The 25,521-nt window shown below is 40.1% G+C and overlaps 2 protein-coding genes and 1 long non-coding RNA gene across 6 annotated transcripts in view; 1 reads left to right on the plus strand and 2 right to left on the minus strand.

Moving 5' to 3' along the window:
* Nucleotides 1-1,791, minus strand: part of FARP1 (FERM, ARH/RhoGEF and pleckstrin domain protein 1) — a 216,115-nt gene extending 214,324 nt beyond the window's left edge. For 3 of the 4 annotated variants that reach the window (XM_068928609.1, XM_068928602.1, XM_068928581.1), the window contains exon 1: nt 1,386-1,784. The gene's annotated coding sequence lies outside the window, so the exon portion shown is untranslated. Of the gene's footprint in view, nt 1-1,385 lie in introns of all 4 variants that reach the window. The other variant, XM_068928599.1, reaches the window with a different exon arrangement.
* Nucleotides 607-25,113, plus strand: LOC104153857 (uncharacterized). Its single transcript, XR_011138020.1, has 4 exons — nt 607-786; nt 6,343-6,393; nt 7,534-7,667; nt 21,746-25,113. It is a non-coding gene; the product is annotated as an uncharacterized lncRNA (long non-coding RNA).
* Nucleotides 18,309-25,521, minus strand: part of IPO5 (importin 5) — a 43,985-nt gene continuing 36,772 nt past the window's right edge. Inside the window, exons 24-26 of the mRNA XM_068928568.1 lie at nt 22,962-23,190; nt 21,261-21,402; nt 18,309-18,456 (exon numbers count right to left, since the gene is read on the minus strand). Coding sequence (XP_068784669.1) covers nt 18,370-18,456; nt 21,261-21,402; nt 22,962-23,190 — 458 coding nt within the window. The 3' untranslated portion in view covers nt 18,309-18,369. The remainder of the gene's footprint in view (nt 18,457-21,260; nt 21,403-22,961; nt 23,191-25,521) is intronic.

A 25,521-nucleotide genomic window follows, 5' to 3' on the forward strand; every position in this document is an offset into this window, starting at 1 on the left:
ATTTCTGTTGGCTTGACTCCAATATCAACTGCTTACTGTAAATATATATTGGAAGCAATACAAGGAGCAAGAGTCAAAGTATCTAGGCGATGCAAATAATAAAACAGCCGAGTGATACTGTTCCTGTAGAGCAGTCATCTTTCTACTCTCCAGGGACAAATCTCTTTGAACGAAACCCAGTACAAAGCCTGTGTCTAAAAAGATAGTCCATTTATTTTGGGCCAACAATCAAGCAAATCTAGCAACTTAAAAAAAAATCCAAAGAGTTTGCGTGTACTAAAAAAAAAAAAACCACACACACACACACACACAGAACACAGAATTGTGACAGATAAGGCCTACTACACACAAACTCCTCCTCTGAAAATAAAGTTGTTTAATCAAAAGCTTCCCCCTACAGTTAATGCCTTACTGACACCGATCATACTGATGAGCGAAAAAGCACTCGGTTTCCAAAGCGGCAAACTTTTTTTTTTTTTTTTAAAGTACCAGCGCAGCAGAGGCGTCGAGGACACGAGGCCGGGGCCACCGCGGCGCTTCCCCTCCTGCCGAGGCGGAGAGGGGCGCGGGCGCGAACGGCCGTTAACGGCCGCCGCGAGCGGCCCCGCCCCAACGGCTGGCGGAGCCCGGGGGCGGCGCTGGCCCCGCGGCGAGCCGGGAGCCCTCGCCCTCGCGCCGTGCCCGGGCGGGCTGCTGGGCTGGCCTAAACCGAGGCGAGAGGAGATGCCTCGCCTGTGTCAGCCCCTTTGTGGGCCAGGATCTCGGCTCAGCCGAGCCGCAACTGAGGTAAAAAGGGGCTAAAAGCGGAGGGAAAAGGAACTGGGGGGGGGGGGGGCGCAGGCAGGGCAAGGGCGCCCCTCGGCTCTGTGCGGGACCGCGAGTCACCACAAGGCTCCCGGCCCGTCCCGCCCGCCGGGCAACGGCCGGGCAGGGACACCCCGCGGCCGGGCGGCGTCCCAGCCCCCGGCGGCGAAACAAAAGGCACCAAGTTGTGCGGCGGCCGCCGCCGCCGCCCGGTGTCCGGACTGCGCCCAGCCGCGGTGGCCCCGGGGAAGCGGGGGAGGGAAGGAGGGCGGGTGCCGCTCGGCGCGGTGCCTCCCCGCGGATTACCCGCGCTAATGGGATTAAGCGGGGCTGAGCGGCGCCCGCGGGGTGTCCGCCGGGCAGCGCGGCCCCGCGGCTGTCACCCGCTTGCGGAGGGGTGGCCGTGCCGGGGGGTGGGGGGAAGGGGGGCGGTGGCGGTGCAGGGCGTCGCTCCCCGCCGTCCGCCGCCGCCGCCTCACGCCCCGGCCGCCCCGCAGCCCTGGCCGCCGTGCCCGGCGGGGTGGGCGCCACCACCCGCTGCCGCTCCCGCCCGGCCCCATTGTTCGCCGTGCCGCCCTTACCGTGCGCGGGGCTGGGGCTGGGGCTGCGCGGGCTCCCGCTGGCTCTCCTCGCTGCGGCTGGTGCACGGGCAGTCGGGCTTGGCCGCTGGAGGTCCGAGCCATTAAAAGCTCCGCGGGGAGGAGGAGGAGGAGAAGGCGGCGGCGGGGGGAGGAGGAGGAGGAGAAGAAGGAGGGCAGCGGGGGGCTCGCAGGAGCAGGATCGCCATGTCCGGTTCTGCAACGGGGAGAGTCCACCGGGCTGGGCGCTGAGGGAGAGGCGGCGGGAAGGGGGGGGGGCGGCGGGAGGCGGTGGCTGCTGCTGGTGCTGCTGCTGCCGCCGGCGGCGGCGGCGGACCCGGGGAGCGGGAACTGGACGCTGCTGTGCCGCGGCTCTGCACCTCCCCTAACCCTGCCCCCTCCCGGAGGGGGGGAGCCGCCGGCGGCAGGAGGCGGCCGAGAGCCCCCTCCAGCGTTCACAGGCGGCGGGGCGGCCGCAGGTACGCGGGCAGCTCGTCGGCGGAGGAGGAGGACGAGGAACGACCACCGCCCTGCGCCAGGTGCGGTGCCGGCGGGCACGTACCCTTCTTCCTCCTCCTCCTCCTGCCGCTCCAGAAGGGGTGGGCAGCGGCGGGAGGGAAGGGTGCAGCCCGGATGAGCTGCCGCCTTGGGCGGGCTGAGGGGGCTGTGGGGGGCAAGGCAGCCATGCCACATGGTGCCCGGCTTCCCGCCCGCCGGTGCGCACTCGGAGCAAGGGGCAGCAGGTGGCCTGTGTGGGTCGTGCTGCCTTTTTTAGTGGATTTAAGGGTAGCTTCCAGAGTCGGGGTCATCTAACGCAGGTGCTTTTGGTAGGAGTGTGCGAAGCGGGGGTGAGGGTGCCTGGCAGAAAGGTTGTGCCTTGCTGTCCTTAGAGGGGAAGCTTGATCACCGGTTCCACAGCACATCTTCGAGGCTGCTAAACTCGGTAGTTCATTCAGCAGGGAGGAGGGTGCTGCAAAGACTTTGCCTAAATGGGTTTGCGCACATCCAGGAACCCATTTATGCCACTGCTTTTCCGTGTTGGGAGGTGGTTTCAGGAATCAACAGAGAACAGATAAAGGCTTGGTTTACTGAGAGGCAGACCTTCACCTTCAGCCATGCCCCAAGGCTCCATACTCTTAGCCACTAGAGAAACCTAAGGGCTAGGCAGCATATTCACATTTTCTGATTACTGCTCAGTAACCTGTTTTTTTCTCCCTTTTTAAATGACCACAGCGCTGAAAAGCTAAACAAGCAGTAGCAGTCTGCGCTTCAAGGGCTCTCTCATAAAAGTCCCCAGCCTGCGAGTTGAAAGGAGAACAGCAGGCAAAAACTGGGGCTGGGAGTACATCTTTTTCAGAGGTGCTGTACGTTCCCTCAGAGGAGACCTGGCGCTATGATGAAAAGGCTCTCAGACACAGCTAGGTTTGGCTGACTATTTGCTCTGACAACACCCTACCTGTTTACAGAGCTTCAGCATTAGGATGTGTATCTCTTTAGGCCTTTCTCTAGATCCTACCCAAAATTCATCTGGAAGATGACTGAACGGTGCACGTGTATGAGTGATACCGAGGAAAGACTTGAAGTCTCTGAAGTTCTCTCAGTGACCCAGCAGGGAAGCAGTGAAGTAGGAGAGTGTTTGTAAAGTAGTCGAGACCTGTGCTTCCCGTTCAAGCACCTAGCATTTATAGACCATTTTTGTAAAGCAGTCGAGACCCATGCTTCCCTTCTGAGCACCTAGTGTTTATAGACCATTTGAGGAGCCCAGCTATCTCTGGTTTTCCATCCCTGGAGGAAAGAGAAAAGATGTGTGAATGCTATAAATATTTTCTTCTCTAAGCCTTGCACTTGCTTAATCCCAAAAGAGAAATTCCTCTGCTGTTGACAGTAATGCCTCTGTGCACAAACGCCTCACTACAGATACCTCGATGCATGTGCCAGCCAACTTTGTGAGATCAAGTGGAGAGCTTCATTTCTTCAGTCAGTTCTGAAACCTTAACCAAAGTACATAGATTACTGACTGAAAGGCTGGGAATCATCCTTAGGTGTCGTTATTTGATAAGATAGTAACCATTGTTATTTCCCCCAGACCTGTTCCCTGCAAAATCCATGGTCTGTCTGTAAAAAAGAGCACTTAACAGTCACATTTTAACAATATGAGCTGTGATTAAGAAACAGTGAAGTAATAAAAGGTTTACCTTTTTCCAGCCTCTTCTGTCAACAGCTTTTACTGTTGATTAAGGTACAGTTAGGGTAAGAGCAGCACAGCAAGGGTCAACAGTAGCGCTTGGAATTTCCTGGTGCATTTTATGTACACTTCCAAATCACTAATGCTTCATTCACACCTAACAAAGAGTTGTTGTAATCTGCATCAAATGAGTGAGATCATCTTCAGTGTCTTCCAAGTCTGAGTGCCTTGAAACTTTTCTCAATACCAGAAGTAACAGATTGCCCTGCAGCTACTGTACGTTTATTACTGTGCTGCGAAAAGCAACAGTGAAGTATTGTCCTGAATGGTGTCCTTACTGAAACATCAAAGACGGCAACATGTTGTTCATTTCTCTAGGAACCATATGTTTGTATGTGCTTGTATGTGTTTTATTTATTTGACCCTTGCTTCTTATAGATCTTTCGCAAGTATCAAGCACAACCAGGAACTGACATCTAAACAGACTTTACTATCTGTCCTGCATGGCATTTATCCAGTCAGTCATAAAGTCTTCTTTCCCTCATCCATCCCATTGACTCTTTTTACAGTACTAAGCAGCAATTTTTCTCTGGAAAGGATTTCTCTCTTGTGAATTACACATGGCAGCACTCTTTGGATGTGAATGCTAAGAAGAGCATTCACTGTTGCTGTTAGGTTCCTGTAGTACATAGGGTCACATTTTTTCCCTGTTGAATGACATGCAGAATTTGCTGGGACAGCAAGTAAACATCAGAATTTGAGAGAGACAGTAGTTGTTTTTGAAAAGTGTCTGAAATTTGAAAAATAGTTCTAATTAATTTATATTTCTGAAAGAAGAAAAAATAAGCTGTGTCTGCATCTGCTAACAGAAGAGAAGAGCTGGAACTGAGTTTCAGACCAAGCTGGCGCCATTGTTCACTTCTACCTTTCCTGATAAGGGAGAACCCAAGGGAATGGAAGGGAAGGAAAGGAGAAAGACATGTAAAAGGGTTCTGCTGTCTTGAGAGATTGCCTCTCTGTCCCTTCTGCCTCTTTCCCTGTTAGGAAAAGAAATAGCAACAGCTAGTGTGGATGCAAGTACCAATCTTTGGAAAGCCTTCACTTTTTAGAACTCACTGTTATGCTGTGATGATTTGTGATTATTTTTTCACTGAAGCTTCCTCATATTTATTGTAAGGTTCTAGAAGGTGTGGATGCACACAGGCCGTTATGGCGGAGTACTGGTAAATTTACATTTTCAGCTGCTTGTCTCTCCATCTGTGCTTAGTTAAACTAAATGATTGCACTCAAAGCCCAAGTGTGTGGATTAAATTCTATGGTCTGGTTTACACTAAGGTCAAACTAGATTCTTAAATGGTCCTTCTGGCCTTAAAATCTATGCCTCTTTTGTAAATCACATTAAAATGTGTTGAGTTCAAATGTTTTCTGTTTTATCAAAGAGAGAAGCTGAGTAATCTGTGATTTCAGCTACAACTTTTGTTTAGTAATTCTTTTTCATAAAACATTCCACAGATGTTTTCCTGGGAGCCTGAAATTTTGTTTCAAAGACCCTTTCAGCAAATACTTTTGTGCTGGAATTATCAGTGTATTCTTGCATAAATGTGGTTTGGGGCTCAATCTTGCAAACCTAAGGCATTCGATTAGTCGGTTTTAGACTGTCTCTCTCTCTCTCTCATACGTCTTTATGTTAACTCGTGTTAACTCCTATATGTCTTTGCTAGTTCAGTTACAAGAGTGTGACCGAGTTCTCCATCCAGTTCTCTCAGGATCATTTCACTGTTATTTTTAGCACACGTTTCCTAGCGTACATGCTTTGCCCCACTTCAGAGAGTTTGGCTTGCAATTTATTTTTTTCCATATCTGCCCAATATATTACAGTCATCAGGTATTAAGGGTATCATACTACTAGTTTTTTGCTGAGGCTACTAATGTTGGATTGATTGTTCTTGTTTCTGAATCAGTATGTAACATCAAATTATAGCTAGAAGCAGTGGTGATTAACAATTTTCATTATACTATATAATACTAAGTGTAGACCATGTCTAATCTTTTGAGGGAAAAATAAAGAAAAAAGCAAATTAAAAGTCACCCAGTTGGCAAGTGAGTACATTTACATTCTCAATTTTCAGGAATTTCATTTGAAAGAAATAACCATTGAAAAGAAGCTATTTAAGCACAGCTAGCTAATGAACAGATTTTGTTGTTTACTGACTATTTAAAGTGTATAATACTATAAATCGAAAGAGAGGCTTTATAATGGGACATGCAAAAGTTTCCATAGTACTGAAGAATTTATATAAATGGAGCTTTTGCATATCTTATTAGACAAGACTGTCTCCCTCTCCCCAGTATTAATACAATACAACATTACCTGCATTGTGTCATATTTGCATTGTATTTTTGAACATATTTGTCTGTTTCAAGATTAGTACAGTTATGTTAGCTGTATATTTGTGCTAAGATGATCTCCAGTTTAATAGTTAATAGATGAATTATCCCTGAAGCTTTAGAGTTAAAGCTTTCACTTGAAATTAATTAACAATTTAGATTCCTCAAAACTACATGGATTGCATCAGCTTATACTTGCTTTGTACTTTATTCTTCCCTTCTGCACATCCAAGAAGAAAAGACAGGCTTTTTTTTTAATTATGCTGAGGTTTCTGAAGCATTCATTAATGGACAAAAATCGCAGTTATTGAATTGTGAATAAAAACGTAAGAAAACAAGATAATTTATTAGCATTAGCTATAGAATAATTTATCTTTTTTTTTCAAGTTACAGATATCTGAAACTTCAAGAAAATTGAAATCAAGGAAAAATATGGAGGTTTGTAAAAAAAAAAAAAAAAAAAAAAAAAAAACCACCAAACATCCCCCTGCTATTCAAGTTTCCTCTCCTGTAATCCATTTTCACCTTTCCTCCTGAATGAAGGGAAAGAGAACACTGGATATGAGGACAAAATATTTTTTCCTTCCATGCCAATATTCCCATTAGAAGCAATGCATCTCTTACATCATGGTGAGGGAAGAGAAGAAGTGGCAATGGAGAAAATATTTGCAGATATGAAATGATTTCACATTTTGAGGAGCAGATAAAAGTAATGCTAAAGAAGAGCTGCCATCAAGTACTGTTAAGCCCGTCATGCATAATGCAATGTGTTTGACAGGAATAAAAGCCTAGAATCTCCCCATTGAATGTGGCTTTAAAAAGAAACAACCAAACAACCACATTAATCTTTCAATACTGCTGTTTCAATAAATCTGTTGTTTGAAATAGGTCCATAGAATTCAGAATTTAGCGTAGAATTTCAAGCATCGTAGTTCATTTTCTTGCAGTGCTTGTGTCATTTTGGACAGAGCAAACTATTGTCTGTAAAAGAAGGGCAATACTTTCCAGAAGGGTGGTGCAACAAAATTCATTAAGTTTTTCAGAGGTGATTTAAGGTAGTTAATGAAGAAGAACCATTTAAGTACCTGAACTGACATAAGCAGCTATGGTTCTAAAATAGAGAAAAAATGCAGCTATGGTTCTAAAATAGAGGAAAAAATGCTGTTTTTACAGCCTCTCAGAATTTATGCCATGACTAAACACAGCCAAATAGACTTCTCTTGCAGTTACAAAAGTCAGAACAATATAGAACGTTAAATATGGCTTTTAGCATAATCAGACAGAAGGTTCCTGTGAAAGTAATAGCCCCCTTGCCCTTCCCCTGAAGCGATATTTTTGCTGTTACTTTTGGCAAGGCATCTGGAACATATCGGTGTGTCTGTGTAAATCCTTCTGGGATAATCGTCATTTATAAGTGGTGGTGGGGGCAACCTTATCTAATGCTCTGTCACACCCAGGATCTCTCCTGGCTTCTTTCTAACTTCGTATTGGATGATAGTTTATTTTTGCAGTGGGTAGTTACAGCAGATGACTTAATTACAGTCTTATCCATTGTCATATTCTTTTTTTAATTTTTAGACTGTCTAAATCTGGCTGGAGGGAGCAACTGTAAAAGCTGTCAAGACAAACATCAATTTAGGCTGTGATCTTGGTGTCTCAGAGTGCAGTCTCTGAAATCAGCCAATTCTTCTAAAGGTCAGACCAGCGACCAGGTAATTTATTTGTTTCTCACATGTTATCAGAGTGCAGAGAAACAAAGCCATCTATTTTCTGTTTAGGTTTTATACAGTTAATGAAATTCATCTTCAGAGGGGATCTGTGAAACTTTCTGTTCAGAAAGTGAAAGGTATTCAAGAATTTACCGAAATAATATTTCACTGTGGATAGCTTAGCAAGAACCACATAATTTATTTTTAATAAATCAAATAATCAAGTAATTAGAGACTTGAAGAGTGTTTATTTTCCTGTTTTTTGTCTTCTGCCTACTGCAATCATTTTTTCCAGAATTAGAATTCCAATGGATGAAGACACAAGAACACTTCTATAAAGTGGAATTAAAAATAATGGGAAACATCATTGCCATTTTACAGAGAAGAAAAATCATTTTCATAGTCTACTTTCTACTGTAGTCTACTTTCAAATTAGGAAGAAAAAGTTTCATTAAGGATCAGGAAGCTTTTGTCTATGCTTTTTCTCCCATCAGCTCTCATCAACCTGCCGATGATCACATACAGAGTTGTTAATCCGGTTCTTCCCTGTATAAATATGTTAGCTAGTCTGTCCAAAGATCCTATCTAACCTGTTGTTTGCCTGTAACAACTTGGGCTTTTCCTGTTATTTTTAAATGTGAATGATGAATGCTGTCCGATTTTTTAGGTTCTGATGCTGAAGGATGCACAGGGAATAGTATTTGTTTACAGATGAGATGAGTCTTTCAGTTTTCTGAAATGCAGGGTATAGGTGAAGATGATATGAATTTTTTCCATGTCCAACTTCTTCACCTAATATAATCATACAAACATTTCCATAATTTATTATCACTGCTTCCACTTAGATAATCTTTCTTCTATATTTAAGAGAAAAAAATCCCTGGTCTGTTGTTACGAGCACTTGTTTTCTGTTTCCTCAGCTAGTGGGCTGCATACCATATGTATCTCCTTATTCCCTTTAATGTGAAGGGAACAGTCCCACAGCCTTTCAATTAATTAGTTGTACGTTTTCCACTGTTTGCTCTGGCAATGAAGCACAGAAAGCAATCATTTTGGTTTACAAGTAGTCTTTAGGATATGTTTATCCTCTAAAAATTTCTTAATTTTCTGTGGTGATCCTTTGCTGTTTTCAGGAAGCAGAAAAAAGCAGATAGAAAGAAAAATAATCTCATTTTTTAAATATTAGGTTTCAAAATGAACATGAGCTTAATAGATAGCTGGATTTAATTCACTGCGCTCAAACAGAGCAGGCTTAGCCAGAATAGTTCCCAGGAAATGTTTTAATGTGCCAGGATTTTTAATAATAGTTGTTACTAAATTTATCCAGTTCTTCATAATAAAGATGCCTAACATCTCATGCTTTTAAATTCTGAAGTGCATTCTTTGATAGTTCTAATTGCTTCATCACTGCCTGTTTAAGTTTGTTCCGTCCACAATCTCTCTATAGTTGTTAACAACACTGAATTTTGCACATCTGTACTGTGCCATATCTCCCTCTGGCACTGGAGAGGAAATCTTAATCCCTATTTCCTGCTGTAATATCTCCTCCTAAAGAGGCAGACGAGTAACAAAGGAGCTGCAGTTCTCATAAAACTACAGTAATATTAAAATGGTTTAATCTTCTACTAGGGAAAGCCAGAGTGCCTCACTACATGCCTTACACAAAAGATCAAAGTGCGGTAGAAAGTAAGTTATTTACTAAAAGTAACCATTAAGATTTGCCACCTTTGAATACCTGGAAAATCCATTAGCTCCTTGAAAACAGTGCAGACAAAAAGGACAGAACATTTTATTATATTTTTATTGGATTATATATTTCTCCTTTGTCTTTTGAGTAGAATCCATGTGATGCTCAGCACTGTCAAGATAAGAATATATTTTTTCCTTTGGTGGCCACAGAGCTAGTGCCTGCGTGAATATTAGCAATGAGATATGTTTTATATAAATAAGATTCGTATTCTTGTTGGTCTTATGCAACTTAAATGGAAAAGTATTCCTATCTCACGAAGCACAGCACAGACATTAAAAAGATAACCTATGTCTAAAGAGACTCTGATCTATATAAACAAAATGGTGGGAAAAAAGTGACAACAGGAATGGTATAATGAAGGATGTGTACAAATAGCCATATTAAGTCTGATCACAGAATTGGGTGTCTAACAGGAAATAGGTAAAGGGAGTTTGAGGGAAAGGACGCAAGGAACAGGACAAATGTACTGCGATCCTTCTCCTAGTGTAGTCTCCCAGCTTCTGACAACCAGTGATTTGTGGACTTCTTGAGCAAGAAATTTCATCAGGAGCACTGTACTCAATAACCATTAACAACTCTATCTGTAAGGAGTTGGTCTCATTCTTTTTTGGCTTCCACAGTGCCCATCAGAAATGAGTTTCTTGCTTTAACTGCAGTGTGTGAAGAAGTACTTCCTGATGATTTTACGCATCCTGTGAAATACTTTATTGGGTACCTATTTACTCCTGTGGTAGGAGAAATAGTAGCGAACTGTTCCCTATTCACCTACTCCCCTACATTCATAATTGTGTAGATACCTGTTATATCTCCTTGGAGTTGTCACCTTTTTCCAATCTGAACAGTCCTAGCCTTTTTTGTTTTACCTCATATGGCTCATATGACTTCTTAAACTTCTTAACTCTTTCTCAGCCTTCCCTAGTTCTGCGCTACACCTTTTCAGGTACCAACATCAGGACTGTGTACAGTAACTGCGGTAGAAGTGCGTGTCTTTCAGCAGAACAGCCGTAGCGATCGCAACTGCAGTGCCCCCTTTAGTAGGCAGCAGCAGACTCAGCTCCCACCTTAGAAAGGAATAGGAACAGGAATTCTAACAAGTAAAACCAGCCTGAAGTCATTCAGCATTGCCCTTTTTCCATCCAAAGCAATCATTCTTTTCCACCATAATTGCAGGATTACCAGAGTAGTCTAGGATTTAGGGGAAGATTAATCACAACTCTTTTTTAGATGATCTGATCTGATTTAGCTGACAAGAGCTTGGTTGTGTTAGGAAGTTAGTGGTGGTATTTCAAAATAACGACAAGAGAAAATCTTTAAGTGTCCAAGTTTCATAGTTGAGAAAGGAAGCCCAGATATTTGTTGTTATGAAGTTCATTTTTAAGTTGTTTGAATTTTTAGTGCCCTTCTCATAAGGAAAAAAGTTGGCAGTTGTGTTGAAGAAGGGAAAAACAAACTCAGAACACACAACTGGAAACAGACTGTCTTTTCCATAGGACTAATAAGAGACTCAGATTCCACAGACCAAACACTACAAGCCAGATTACTGAATAATGAGCCAGGATAAAAATTATCTACTGCCTTTATATTGGGACCTATAAAACTTTATTTGTCTTAAATGTTTATCTTAGAAAAAAACAGTTACAGTGGGCAATTACTTAGGGTTCTATTTTATATTCAAGCATAAGAGTGGTGAGAGGATGAATCTGATTCCCAGGGATCTGGGCTGGGCCATTTTCTATGTTTTTTTTTTTTTTTCAGGCTAAAAATATTCTGTTAAAAGATTTTATTTAATAGCCGGGAGGTCAAACAAGGGACTTCATCTTCTCAGATTTCGTATCCATTTTCTTTCCAGTTACCCGTTTTTATCTTTCCATTTTAAATGTATTTTCTTATCTCCATTCTGCCACCTCCAGCAATGTCTTCATCAAGCTTTCGTTCATTTTAAGGACAGGAATCCACACTTTTTGTTGTTAATTTAGAGCCTCAGGAGCTCATCGACATAGCTGCTGTTCCTTATTACTTGCTGCCAGAGATTGACAAGCAACCTAGAATGAAATTCATTTCCTCCTTCCCCTATAGATGAGGAAAGGTAGCAGGTTTCAGAGACAGTATTGGCCTTCTCAGTGGCAAGAAGAAAATTGTTAGAACTGTCTCATTCTACGATGAGACATTTTTTTATGGACCAGAAAATATTTGATTCAGACTTTCTGATGATGGGAGAAATAGGGATAGGGAGAAGACCTGGTTAAAACATTACAGCACTCTCTTTTGTTTTCATCCTCTATGGCTGCAGTAAGCAGTTCTTAAGACAAACTAGCTGTCCCGTACATGCACTTTTGTCAGTAAACAGAAGTTACAGTTTTACAACTTTACTATAAAATGGTCTTATTTAGAAACGCCTAAGAAAAAATCCTTCCTTAAGGCTTTTGATGTTACCATTTTGAATGGAAAGAATCTGTGGACTATAAAATAAACAGCCTTCTCTAATGCAAATACATGGCATTCTAGTGTTCAATTGTATCAACTCCATCTACTGGCCAGAAGCAGCTTTACTTGAAGCATAGAACTGGTGAAGTATAACTGTTATATCCATACACTTTAAGCTAACTGTTGATTTGGCCCCATTTTAGACTTTTTCAGAAATATCAACTCCTAAGCAGACAATTTTTGCATGATAATTCACATACAAATATAATTATCACTACAAAAATCCGCACTAAAAACATCTCTTGATATTTTATTATCAATAGATATTCAATAATAGTGACTTTAATTAAAGTGAATTGAGTAACTGAGGCAAAATTAGCTTCCCCAATTCAAGATACTGTTTTGCGGTCACATTTTTCACAAGTCTGAAGGAAATTTTCACAGGTCTGAAGGAAAATTACTATTGGTTTTTAAAATAGTATATGAACTGAATGTTAAATATTTTTGTTAATTTACATCAATCCTATCACCTCAAGATAGGATCATGCATCTATTAAAGAACAACTTTTGGTTAGTAGCAGATATTACATGAAATACTATACTTCAGTGATATTTTGATGTTGAATACAGAAATAATAAGTAGAAAAAATATTACTCCTCTTTTCCCACCTCTTCTGGGAACACATAACAAGGGTAAAGACCAAACATTTAGGCCTCATGATTCAAGAAGAATCAAGACATCACCTGTGAAAACTGAATACTGAAAAATGATTTAAAATTTAAGAGACAAAACCTAGTTTTCTTACTGGAATAATGATATTATTACTGAGGTTAGCATTTTGTATTTAAATATATATAAAAAACCCACAGCTTTCTCCAGACATTAATGATTTTCCAGTCCCCATACCTCTTTTGAGGTAAAAAGAGATTCTGTAAAAAAACTCTTCCTGTAATAAGAGCAAACTGACTTTATGCTAGGGCTTAGTAGAGCTTCGTAGGGCTTACTAGTAGACTTAATGTCTGATGATGAAAGCTCTTGTGAGACAGAAAAGTGGATTCAGTAGTGGCAGAGGCAAAAACTTAGTATTGTACGTGTTAATAGTATCCAAAAGTCTGAGGTCAGAGAGAAATCTCGCTAATCAAATGACAAAGGGCGATACAGGTGGAGGTAGATTACACCCCTCTGGAAACAGGAAGATCTTCTAAACCACACAGTTGAATAAGGATTAGGCAGTAGACAGTTTTTGATGGACCCAACACGAAACACCTAAATAGTATGCAAAATCTTGTTGAGAGCTGAAATGATATTCACACATTGTCTGAATATGGTGGGATAAGGTTTGGAAGCCCATTTGGAGTTTAATCTGGCGAAGGATATCAAGGACAGCAAGAAGGGCTTCTGTTAAACACATCCGTAGCAAAAGGAAGACCAGGGGAAACGTGAGTCCACTGCTGAATGGGGCACGGCCCTGGTGACAAAGGACACGGAAAAGGCTCCGATACTGAATGCCTTCTTACCCTCAGCCTCTTCTGGTAAGACTGAGGCCTCAAGAGTCTCAGGCCACAGAGATCAGGGAGAAAGGAAGACTTTCCCTTGGCGGAGGACCACTCGGTTAGGGATCGCTTAAGCAAACCGGACATATACAAGTGCACGGGCCCTGATGGGATGCACCCAGGAGTGCTGAGGGAGCTGGCCAATGTCGTTGGAAAGCCACTCACAATCATCTTGGAAAGGTCATGGCAATTGGGAGAGGTTCCTGAGGACTGGAAGAAAGCAAATGTCACTCCAGTCTTCAAGAGGACAAGAAGGTGGGACCCAGGTAGCTACAGGCCAGTCAGCCTCATCTCCATCCCTGGAAAACTAATGGAACAGCTCATCCTGGAGGCCATCTCCAAGTACACGAAGCATAAGAAGGTGATCAGGCGTAGTCAGCATGGAGTCACAAAGGGGAAATCATGCTTAACCAACCTGATTGCCTTCTATGATGGAATGACTGGCTGGGTAGATGAGGGGAGAGCAGTGGATGTTGTCTACCTGGACTTCGGTAAGGCTTTGGACACTGTCTCCCATCACATCCTCATAGGCATGCTGATGAAGTATGGGCTAGATGAACAGATCGCGAGGTGGACTGAAAACTGGCTCAGCTGTCAGGCTATGATCAGTGGCACAAAGTCTGGCTGGAGGCCTGTAGCTAGTAGTGTCCCAATAGTGGGTCCAGTTCCGTCCAACTTACTTATTTGTCAATGACCTGGATGAAGGGACAGAGTGCACCCTCAGCAATTCTGTGATGATGCAGCAGGGGGACTGTGCAACTACTGGAGAAAGGTATTATATTTATTTGATTCTAGAAATGGGAAAAAAGATTCCAGGAAATTAAAGTGTTTTTCAAGTAGCTGCACTGTAGTATAACTACTGAGGCTATTCAGTGAGCCATTGTATAGGTAATAATAAACACTATTTGAAGGAACACCTGAAATACTAACAACTGTTTGTCAATCCGCAGTAGACAGCCCTAAGGTGGTAGTCGCCTTTGGTGTCAAACATTTCCTTATGATGAAATACATCATAATTTAGATGCACCTACTTCCCTTCATTGAATAGTGCTGCAGACAACTATTTGTGTACAAACCTTGTTATAGATAACAAAAATCAGATAAATGAATCCCATGCATCTTATCCAATATTGAATCCAGACCTTTGAAATCTCAGCAGATGTCAAACTGGATCTCAACTGTCCTGAAATATGTTCTTTCTAGAAGCAATACAAAACAATGATGACAAGAAGGAAACGGGATCTCTACTAGATAAAAGTTTAATTCCTGCTTACTACTTTCCTGAAGCCAAAAAATGCATTACCTGGAATAAGGGATCTTCATGCCCAGAACAAGTCACTAAACTTTAGTCAAGTAGCAAATAAATAAAATTAAGAGTGGACTAAATGATAAAATAAGAAGGACTAAGGTTGCTGCATGAAGATGCTTAGTAAAATGCTTCAAATCAAGAGTTAAAAAAATATGGTGTGGGGAATACTTGACTTTTTTATTATTTTTAATACCACCAGCATTGTGTTTTGGAAGACGCACCCCTATGGATACCACTAAGGCAAAAATAAAATTCTGATTCAAGAGCCTAGGCAGAGGCACACCCAGTACATACATGCATACACACAGTAACTAGGAAAGTCACCTTCCTTCATTCTTTATTTCATCAAAAATTCCAGCTGTGCAACACATCTTATTCTCATGCAGGTACTCCATACATGAGACTAAAAGATCTAGATTTGTAGAGAATAATAGACAATATTTGGCATAATAATATATCTGTTCTACACTGGAGAATACCAGCCCTCGCTCTCAGCATTACTTTGAAGTATGTGCAGAGAAAAGGTAAAGACAGAATGTCATTGCAGTACACAAACCCTGTGATAAAAATATGAAGTCAAGTCTACAAGTCATTTTTTTACATAGAGCTTGCACAGGATTCTCAGATTTCTGTTAAACAAAGCCAGGCAAAGGTAACTAGACAGTTATCTGCGTTGTTTTTTTTGAAAACATTCTCAAACTGCAAATGCAGAGTTTGTAGTTTCATAGTCACAGATGAGAGTTTAAATGGGAGCACACCTAAGCTTCAGGAGATAATCTGGTTTTGAAAACGACGCTAACAAAGGCTCATTACTACTTCATGGTTATAAGCTAATGAAACTAGAATGTGGGAACGTTATAACACCTAAAGTTTATGGGGCTCCCAGTTTTTTGCTACTGAATACGACTTTGAGCACTTTTGCTAGGTAATACAGGTAGATAACACTCTGGCTCTGCTGAAGCAGATTTCTGCTATTATTTGCAATGCTCTTTATGTTACATTAAGAGATGTTATGCTCTCTTACTGAATGCAATGGCTAGATATTTTGATAAAACAGGATTTAGAGCACTACACTGAAGAAAAGTTGGGAAAAATTTATCATCACCCTTCCCCTATTTGTAATCCTTTGCTCTATAGGTAGAGTCCTTCAAGTCCTCTCCAAGGATGGCTTTGTAGCATTTGATAAAAAGATAAAGCCACTCAGTTGTAAGATTCTTTGGGCAATAGCACTCCAGTACTTGCGAATGATCAAGAATGTTTTAAGGCTTCAATAGTTTTCTACTCCCATAAACATCAAACAAGGATCTTGAACAGCTAAAATTAGTGATTCAGATAACTTTTGTAAAGAGAGGGAAAGGGAGTCTAGAGTTTTTAAAATTTGTGCGAGTTAAAAAGAATGCTACAGAAACTTTTGAATTAACCCTAACAAGTTCAGAGAAGACAGACAAGATGTGAAATCTAGGTACTCGGCGGAGCAGACCCCTCTGTCTGGCATATTGACTAATTCAATGCCCTTTTCTTGACAAAATGATAGTTAACAAGGCAGAAGCAACTGTCCAAAGTTGCCCTTCACTGGCTCTGGTACATAGAGCAATCCTGGCTCCTGGTCCTGTTTGGTCTCCTTTACCTGGACTGGAGGGAAGAAGACTAAGGTCGCTGTGGAGAAGATAGTAGCACATTTGGTATTACCACTGAAACTGTATTGACTTTGGCTCTCTTTAGCACAAGAGAGCAGCATTCGAGTTGCCCTGAAACTGGTAATACCAAATGTGCTATTATTTTCTCCACAGAGTAGTAGTCCAACAGAAAATAAAAAAAAAATCCAGGCCCAGAGTTTCCAGGAAAAGTACAAAAAGCAAGCTGCAAGGAGACATACGTGTGTTATAAACTGAGGGGAAATAAAGGAATATAAGAAGTAAATACTTCAAAAATACAGGAAGGGCCAAGGACATGAAATAACCTAACTATTTTTGTAGGCAGGTATCTGCTTTACGTAACCGACCTGACTTTAATTCTCTCACAGTACTGATAGCTAATCCTTAGAAATTCATTTTCCACAAGTATGAATGCTCAAACTTGTGCAAATACAGGATTAAAAAAATATTTAACAAAGTGGGAGCTGGAGCAGTAGAAGCTTTGTTACGCTGACAGTTTCAGCTGCTTCTAAACAAACTGCATTGTTATTGCATATGATTAAGGCCTTTTAAGTTAGGGAAACTTGGTTATGTTGTTGGGGAATGTTTTTACTTGGATACAACCCATTTTGTATTGTTTTATTTGAACATTTTTTAAAAACCAAATTAAGATTACTTTCGAGTAGGTGAGGAATTTATTACATGTGAAGTTCTATCTTTTCTTGTTATAAAGTGAAAAATTCAAACTTTCAAAAGATTTCTGTGTTTCAAGAGACTAAGTCTTCAGTTCTTTACTAAAGTATTTTTCAACATCAGTTCCTATATTAACATCTTCAGAGTAATATAAATGTGAAAACTTCACATTGAACTTTGTTAGAAATCAGGTACACTAGAAAAGCTTTGTTAGCTGGTAAATGGTGTATTGCTCTTGGAATACCAAAAAACCCCCAAAACCTGAAACAGTTTTTTTGATTATTTCGTCTCAAGCTATCCATTATATTCAATTGTTTTAAATAAAATGCATACTGCTATAACGTTATCACTGGCTGCCAGACCTATTGCATGCTTGCAGCTGGAGCAACACTACATTTTATACGTTATGAAATGCAATTGCATCTGAATATGAAAAACAGTTTTAAGTCAGATATGTAAATTTACTGTCATAAGAGGAATGCCATTAAGTTTCAATTGTACACACTTGGGTGAAAAATTTGTTAGAAAAAAAAATCAAGAAACAAAAATGCATAAAATCTGTAATAGGCAACAATATACAAAGTTTCAAATATAAAATTATGACTTGTATAGTTTGTTACTTGCATCTTTTCACAAGAGGAAATTAAAAGAACCACACATCACTGAACTTCTACACAAGCTTCTTGTGTTTCAATGTCATTTATTGAGGAGTGAATGAGATACTGTCAGACATGCCAAAGAGACTTCACATTCAAGGGCTGGAAGCTGAACAGCTTTCCTCATTGAGTCACTGTACAAGTTGTTTTTGGGAATCAAAGTGCGATCAATGAGGTCTTCATGCTTGATGTTTTTGTCTTCAGTTTTTCATCTTTTGATCTACTAACTTGCTGGGCAGAAGGACGCTTTCTACCCTACAAAGACTCACACTCCAATTAATACAATTAACACTAGATGTAGAGAAATTTTTTTTTTAATCTGTTATAACATACATCTACTGCTGAATACAAGGTCTTAAAGCTGTTTCTTAATTCATTATGTCTAATGAGAAAATTCAACTTGTTTCCCTTTCACCATCATATGGATGGCTTATACCGTTAGAAAAATATTCTTCAGTGCTATTGTAGGGTTTAGAGGAAACTTCTTCAGTGTTGTGGGGTAGAAACAGATTTAACCACCATTCTCAGAGAATGCTTCTTCCTGCTGCCACTGCCTGTAGGTTGCAGAAGAACGGCCTACACGCGCTACAGTTCTGTTTTACTCAAGAAAGAAACAAAGAAACCTAAACAATAGGGTAAACGTTTATTTGGAGTTAGTTTTCTTGCAGATGATAATTAAGGCCCTTCAAGCAGAGTTCAGAAGCTCCTGTATGGCTGCCTGTTGATCTGCATTGAGCTGTGATATGCATTCTGTCCACAGTCCTCCAGATGTCTAGAAAACAAATGAGAAGTTTTGTTTATATAGGCTGACAAGCTTCTAAGGCACATACTAAATTTTCACGTGTTTTTCAAAGCTCAGCATCCACAAGGCACACTCCGGCAGTATATATACAGAAGAGAAAAGTCTTCAGCTATACACAGCCCTGCTTAAGTTCAGTTAAAGATGCTCTGAAACGCTAAATACAAGCAAGTTGTGGTTAGACCGAACTAAAATAATTGATTTGAAATTCCCGGGAACTCTCTATACCTAAATGAGTCAAATGAGAATAAATGTAATCTTCATTCTGAAATTAGTCATAGCACAACCATGTGTACTCTTTTGCACTGAAGGTAAAAGATAAGTATGATTCTGTTCTGCTAGAATACTGAAATACAGGAATATCTCCTGGGCACTGGTAGACCAGCAATTCATTCAGAGGAAGCAAGCAGTGATTATAGCATGCAAACTACACAAAGTGTCTTATGTGCGAAATTCTGCTGCAAATGCAAGGTACAATTATTCTTCAGTGAGAAGACGGTAAATTACCACCCAAAGAGATGAAAATGTATATAGCATTTATCTTGGGAAACGTAAAATCTACACTCTCCTTTGCCTCACTATTCCTTATTTGTGAGTCCTCTGCCGAGACGCTAACTTTTAAACTCACCATCAGAATACACTGGTTCTAATACTACCAAAATATTCTGAAAATTAAAAAACATTGGGAAAAAAGTATTTATTTGGTTGTCAATAAAATTAGGGAGCAGTTGGCATCTTGCCTTAGAATGACAGTGATAGAAAAGTATTACACATGACTGGCTTTAAGTCATTAGATTTGCCTTTGTGAGGAGTATGTACTTTAAGTACATTTTAAAATATTGTTTAGCTTTATTTAAGGTTGATATATTCTATCTTCAGCTCAATTGTAATGCCTGTCACTTTTCACACATTTTTAAGAGTAATTACATCAAAGAAAAATAGATTCACAAAATTAGCAAGAATTTGATAAATTTTTTAAAATAAGATTAGGCATTTTAGATTGTCAATAGATAATGGAATACTGCAGAATTAAAGAATTCCAGTATTTCTGAAACATGTTTAAGCTGGTATTGCCACTGAATACTGTTTCTGCTCTCATGTTAAGCATGAGGAAAAGAGAAAGTTCATATTTAATTCCAACTATGGCCATAGCGTTACTCATGCTAGATGCTGGCAGTGGAACAGCTCAGATCATTGCAAAAAAATGTCTTTCCTTCTGTTCACTGCTTCTTCCCAGATTCCAGGAGACTCTTAGCAACTACAGATCCTTCAGAGCTCCTTCCACAGTACACTTAAAATGCTTTACTGAAGTCAAATTATTACTATGTGTGGAGAAAGTTAAGATCAGTAAAGGTAATGTAAAATTCCTCTTTAAAAAAAAAAAAAAAAAAAAAAAGACCTTTAAGATTTTTCTACAGTCTGAAAAGTAAAATTAACCAAGGCAGCAGTATTGCTTCAGTCTTAAATGTATCTACCATCCCTGGCTAAAACAAGACCTTTTTCTCTATCCACATCTGATCTATAGACGTACATAGTGCCATTGTACTGGTCAAAAGCAACTCCCTTTGAGCATTCAAGATGTGTTAATACAAAGGTATTAGCACAGACTAATATATGATTCATACCTAGATTTTAAACTGTAGGAACAAACAGCAGAGGATTCCTGTTTCACTTAGAAATGTTGCTTGATTCAATTTCCTTTTATGCTTTAAAAGTTTTAATAATAACAATGTCATTTTTGTACAAGACAACACATTTTGCAGGCTGACACTCTCATCCAGTGAATCATTTCCAAAAATCGAGGATTTCTAACACTTTTGAACTTGAGTTTTGGGAAAGCATGCCAGATAGAATGGACCATGATTGAACAGCTGCTGCTCCCAACCCTATAAACCAAACTCCAAATCCTATATAAATATTTTAAAAAGTTCTATGCTTGCCAGGCAAGCAGGTTCTATCATTAGGTGTTACAACTGTCAAGCAAGTCTGCCTTATGACATCTGGCCCTGGATTTTGGATCAGATCTCTCCTATTAGCATGACCTCTTGTTACTGTGGAGAGGTGCAGCTTTAGTACTTCTTGGGTATCCTTATTACCCAGCCCAAGTCCTCATTATGCCACAAAGGAAGTGAACCTTCCAGCATCTCCCCCAAAGACAGGGAAAACACTGCTCCCTTGAGCAACGACCTCCGTTTACACTGGATTAAAGATGGCAGTAGTAAAATTACTCAGGGTTTGGACCCATCCTCTAGCAAGCGCCCCAAGCCTCTGTTGTATTAGTACGTCACCAGTGGGTGCTGGAGACCATTATAGGAACCTCATATTAGATCAAATCCTGCAGTAGAGTTCACTGATGGAAAGGCAGGCAGCTTTTTCTCCAGATTTTAATTTCTGAAGGACATCCTTATTTGATGGTTTTGCCAAAGCAGTACTGCTGCCCAAAATTCAGAAGTCAGAATTTACCATTTCACAAAGGTAAACTCAAAAAAAAAAAAAAAAAGACTGACACTGGCTAGCATGTTAACCATTTAGCTGCATATACCTTAAAGCATTTTTTGATTGATAAGCTTTGAGAAGTTTATCAAAAGAGACAGGCTTTATTCAAGTGTAAGCATTACGAAGTTTTATCAGTGATAGTTCGATGTGCGCCCAACATCTCTAGGAAATACATCACTGGCTGAAGCATTCTTCTTTATGGAGACAAGGTTCTCAAAATTGCTTTAACAATTCAGTTACTTCTAACTGTTCCCTTTGCAGCTATGTAAGCATGTATTTACCTGCACTTGGCGAACAACATTAGCCAGCCGCTTGGTACATGGATCTTCATGTTTAATAGCTTCATGAATTTCACCATCCGCAATTATACTGAATATTCTGGGAAGATTAGAGTTGTTGGGACCAAGGACAACTGGGTTGTTGCTGTCATAATCAAAATATATATTACAAGTAAACAATTGTTTAACCAAAAAAAAAAAAAAACAAGTATTTTACATGTAGGTTGAGTGATTTTGAAGTATCTTATTCTCAAGTTGTTTATTTACCTTCAAGTTCCATTTAGCCCCGTAAGTATCCATAGCTTTGTTGTCTGCTGGAAGAACATCCCTTTCCCGTTAATATTTAACCAGCCAATTATTCCATCAGGCTGTACTTTATCAGAAGGAAGTTCTGTACTTAGCAGAATTACCAAGTTCCATGCAGATGGAACTGTAAATATTGTGATGGAAATGCCCTGCCTAAAATGACTGACTTCTCTCTCCTTCAGCGCTATACGGGGAAGAAGGCTGTCTTACTAGCTTCAGAGAGCATTAATGACTACATCGCTCTGCCAGCACTCTTATCGACACCAGAAGTAAGTAGTTCGGCTTCCTCTTTCCAGCCAAGCGTTGGAGTAGAGGAGTGCTGGCAACCAGGGATCTGGATGGAAAACATGATCTACTTCTAGCCCTGCCATCTCCCCTTGCTGGAACACAGAGGCTGTGACTGTAGTACCAACAGAGCTCTAAAGAAGTACGCAGCAAGGCTGGGCTATCTGCACAAAGCTGGGTACAAAAAACAAACTACTGCTACTATGATTCGGGATTTCTGTATGTGTGTGCACGCATACATGTCACTACCAGTATGGTGTCTCTATACAACTGTACTGGAATATTACCAATATAGAGACCTCAATTGCTACCATTCAGTTCAAATCCTTGCCTTAACGAAACACCAGCAGATACGAAGTATTCATAGTCCTTTCAGTCTTTTCTTTTTTACAGTCTCTTCTACTACATTCTCTTCTTTCTACTTTTCTACTAAGCATTAATACATGGTATTGGCCAGTAGTTAGGGTATGACTGCTACATAATGATTCAGAAGAAGCTGACATTCTCTCAGTTAAGAGGTGCAACCTCCAGCAGCATTATTTTTTCCATTGACCTATGAGAGGGAGTATGAATCTAAAGAAAAGTATCTTGTCCCGCAGGTTGTTAACAATAAGTGAAATTATTATTACAAGCTTATTAAGGGAAATTCCATGAAATTATCTGTATTTTTTAATACTCTACTTCATACTTTCATTTTGTTCACATTCCGGCTTTTGGAAAGCAACAAGGAGCAAAGGTTATGAAAGCAAGGCTGTAAGTGTACGTGTGTGGCTTTTAAATAAAATACCTGATCAGTTATCAATGCTGAGATGTAAGCACTGTATGAAAATTTTTCTTTAGAAGTTCCTGGCTGATCCTCTCCCATCATATACATAAAAAGCTGCGAGGAATTTGTTCAAGTCATACAGATATTAGTTTGGACAAGAATACTGACTATTTTAGGACAGCAATAACATTGTTGAAGGTTCAATTTTGGTGCTCTGAATTTTCTTCTCCAAAGCACAGGCAGATTAACCTGAAAGTTTCTCAATTTTGGAAAATGAATGCAAGGGAAAAAACCAGCAGCCTGCAAACAGGCTTACTTTCTGCATTAATATCAAGACTTTACCTTACCTCTCAATTAAATCACACAGATAATTGAAAGTATGAACAGCTTCTTCTTTATCTTCATGAAGTGGAAGCCAGGATAACCAGTGTGGCAGGACTTCCTCAACATTTACACAATCAGGCTTGAATTTCATTATCTTTCCTACAGCAGAAATGCAGTTCTCTGTCGCGTTGACATTCTCTTTGGTTTTGGCATCTGGTGACTGAATAACTCTCACCAGCAATGGAAGCGCCTCTAATTGGAAAACAAGACAGGAATAGAGTTTAATGTGCAACCAAAATTATATTAGCACCACAAATTCTACATGAGAATATTACCTGTATTAAAGATAGTTACAGAATCAAGTTAGGTTTCTCTGTCACCTGAGCACCAAAATCCAGTAATCCATCTGGCCCAGATGGGTTAGGTTTTTCCCCAGTGAACAGTCATCATATGAAAGACACACAGATGTAAACAGCTATACAAAGTAACACAAGAAAATGGCTACTGCTGAAGTCTGAGTTTGCTTTATAAATGTGTGTGTGTGGGGGGGAACTTCCTGTATCTCTCCACTGGACTTATGCAATCTATAAAATAGAAGACGCATTGTAATTTATAGTAAAAATGTAGATTAAAAAGCATTATCTTTGTAATCTCATAAGATCTATAAACATGGACGATGAAAAGCAGGAATATAGCAACTTTCACAAATTCTGACTGCAATGCTTGCCTATAGTGTGTATGCCTGCTGTATATCTATTACTTGCGTACACACACACGCTATATAATACACAAATGCACAAGCGCGCACTATTTAGATGTGCTAGGAAAAACTCATAGGAGTCATCTCATCTGATCACTCCACCTGGCATGGTTTAGATGGCAAAAGTAGAAACAGTTAGGAAAAGTATCCATTTTCTTGCTAGATTAGTAACGATTTTTAAGGTCACGCAGGCAATCACACGTACACTTTTAATGAACATTAATATCACGCTTTTCGTTACTAGCATCCATGGAGAGTTCTGGAGCACTCTAGATGTGGAAACAATGGCCCCTGTATTATTTTGCTAAAATATGATCCTAAAGCTGTAAAATTTGTAGAGCAGCACAGAGGACAGGTTGTGAAGTCATAAAGAAAGCACACTTCAAAACTTTAGTTAATGAGGAAGTGTGAGATCTCACACTACTACATTTGATGAGTAAGCAGCAGCTTTGCAATTAAGCAGTACATATCAATGCTTAGTACATTAGCTTTACTGAATTAGGTTTTTGAGAATTTAGCAGTTATGGAAAAATGTGATTAACCCTGAGCTGGGAGGGGATAGTTTTATGTGGCTGGTAAGCATTACAGAACAGCATGAACATGGGTCATCAGAACCACTCGCCTGCACTCTGAATGGAAACTGAATAATGCTAAACTTCTCTGTAAAGCAGTTTGTTTCACAGAGCAGACCACAACGTCCGTCCAAGTTGGGTCTGCATTTTATGCTCAGGCCACCATGATTACCGAAGCTAAATCTCACCTTCATTTCCTTATACAGCTTAATACTAATGAATAAGCGTGTAGGTACACGTGTCCTGGCAGCTGTGAAATTAGAAGCGCATCAGAATGAATCAGTTTAGAGTTTTTTCTTGCCGAGGAAAACAGATCTATTCTTATAGAGATGTTGCAGTAGACAGACCTTGAAAAAACAGCTTTTGACTATAAAAGATGATCATCTTACTACTAGTGTCTGTATAACATCTTCCAATACCAGCTTACCACTGGTAAGATTTAGGAATAAACACATGTGGTTGATTAATATGTTATTCACAGAAAATAGCTGATTATATTCTCCAACCAACGGAACAAAAAATAGATGTAATGTTGACAGTCCTATAACTGTGGAATCTTGAAAACTTCTTTCCCCATTTATAAATTTGTTGCAGTTTTTCCTTCAAATTCATTTGTTTTTCCTAATTCTACCTTTAATTCTTTTTGTTTCACCGTACTGTAGCTCCTACGCCATTTACAAGTTCTCCCTATATTCTTATCTCTGTTCAGCTGACCTCAGAATTGCTCATGTTAAACCATCTGCTGCTTCTGAATAGTCTCTTGAAGTCTTTACATACTGCTACAAAGCTACAATAGAACAATATGCTGTGGCTAAACATTAATCAATAAAGAAATTAAATTGCAAATAAAAGCTCACAAGTATGATGTTTTCAGAGAAGGTAGTAAAACCTATGAGGTAGATAGCATCTCATGCCATGGATTTAGATTGTTTCTAATTACAGCACATCATCTATTAAAATAGATTACTATATATATATATATATATATATCTATCAACAGTACTTAAAGCACTGCTAATGGGTGGCCTCCTAATAGGCTGTATGCTGCAAAGTAAAAAGGTTATTTTTACCTAAATATCAAACTAAAGGAGAAACTAAGTAGCTGGAAGGTTACCGCGTCAAGGATCACTTATCCAAATACAAGGAAAAGGATCAAAGTTGTTACAAAGTTTAAGTAGTCCAAGGTAAAGCCTAAAGACTGACACAAAACTGCACTTCAACAACTGCAGAAGACCAACTCCAAACTCAGAA

Source organism: Struthio camelus, chromosome 1 (assembly GCF_040807025.1).
Source record: "Struthio camelus isolate bStrCam1 chromosome 1, bStrCam1.hap1, whole genome shotgun sequence".
Taxonomy (NCBI): Eukaryota; Metazoa; Chordata; class Aves; order Struthioniformes; family Struthionidae; genus Struthio; species Struthio camelus.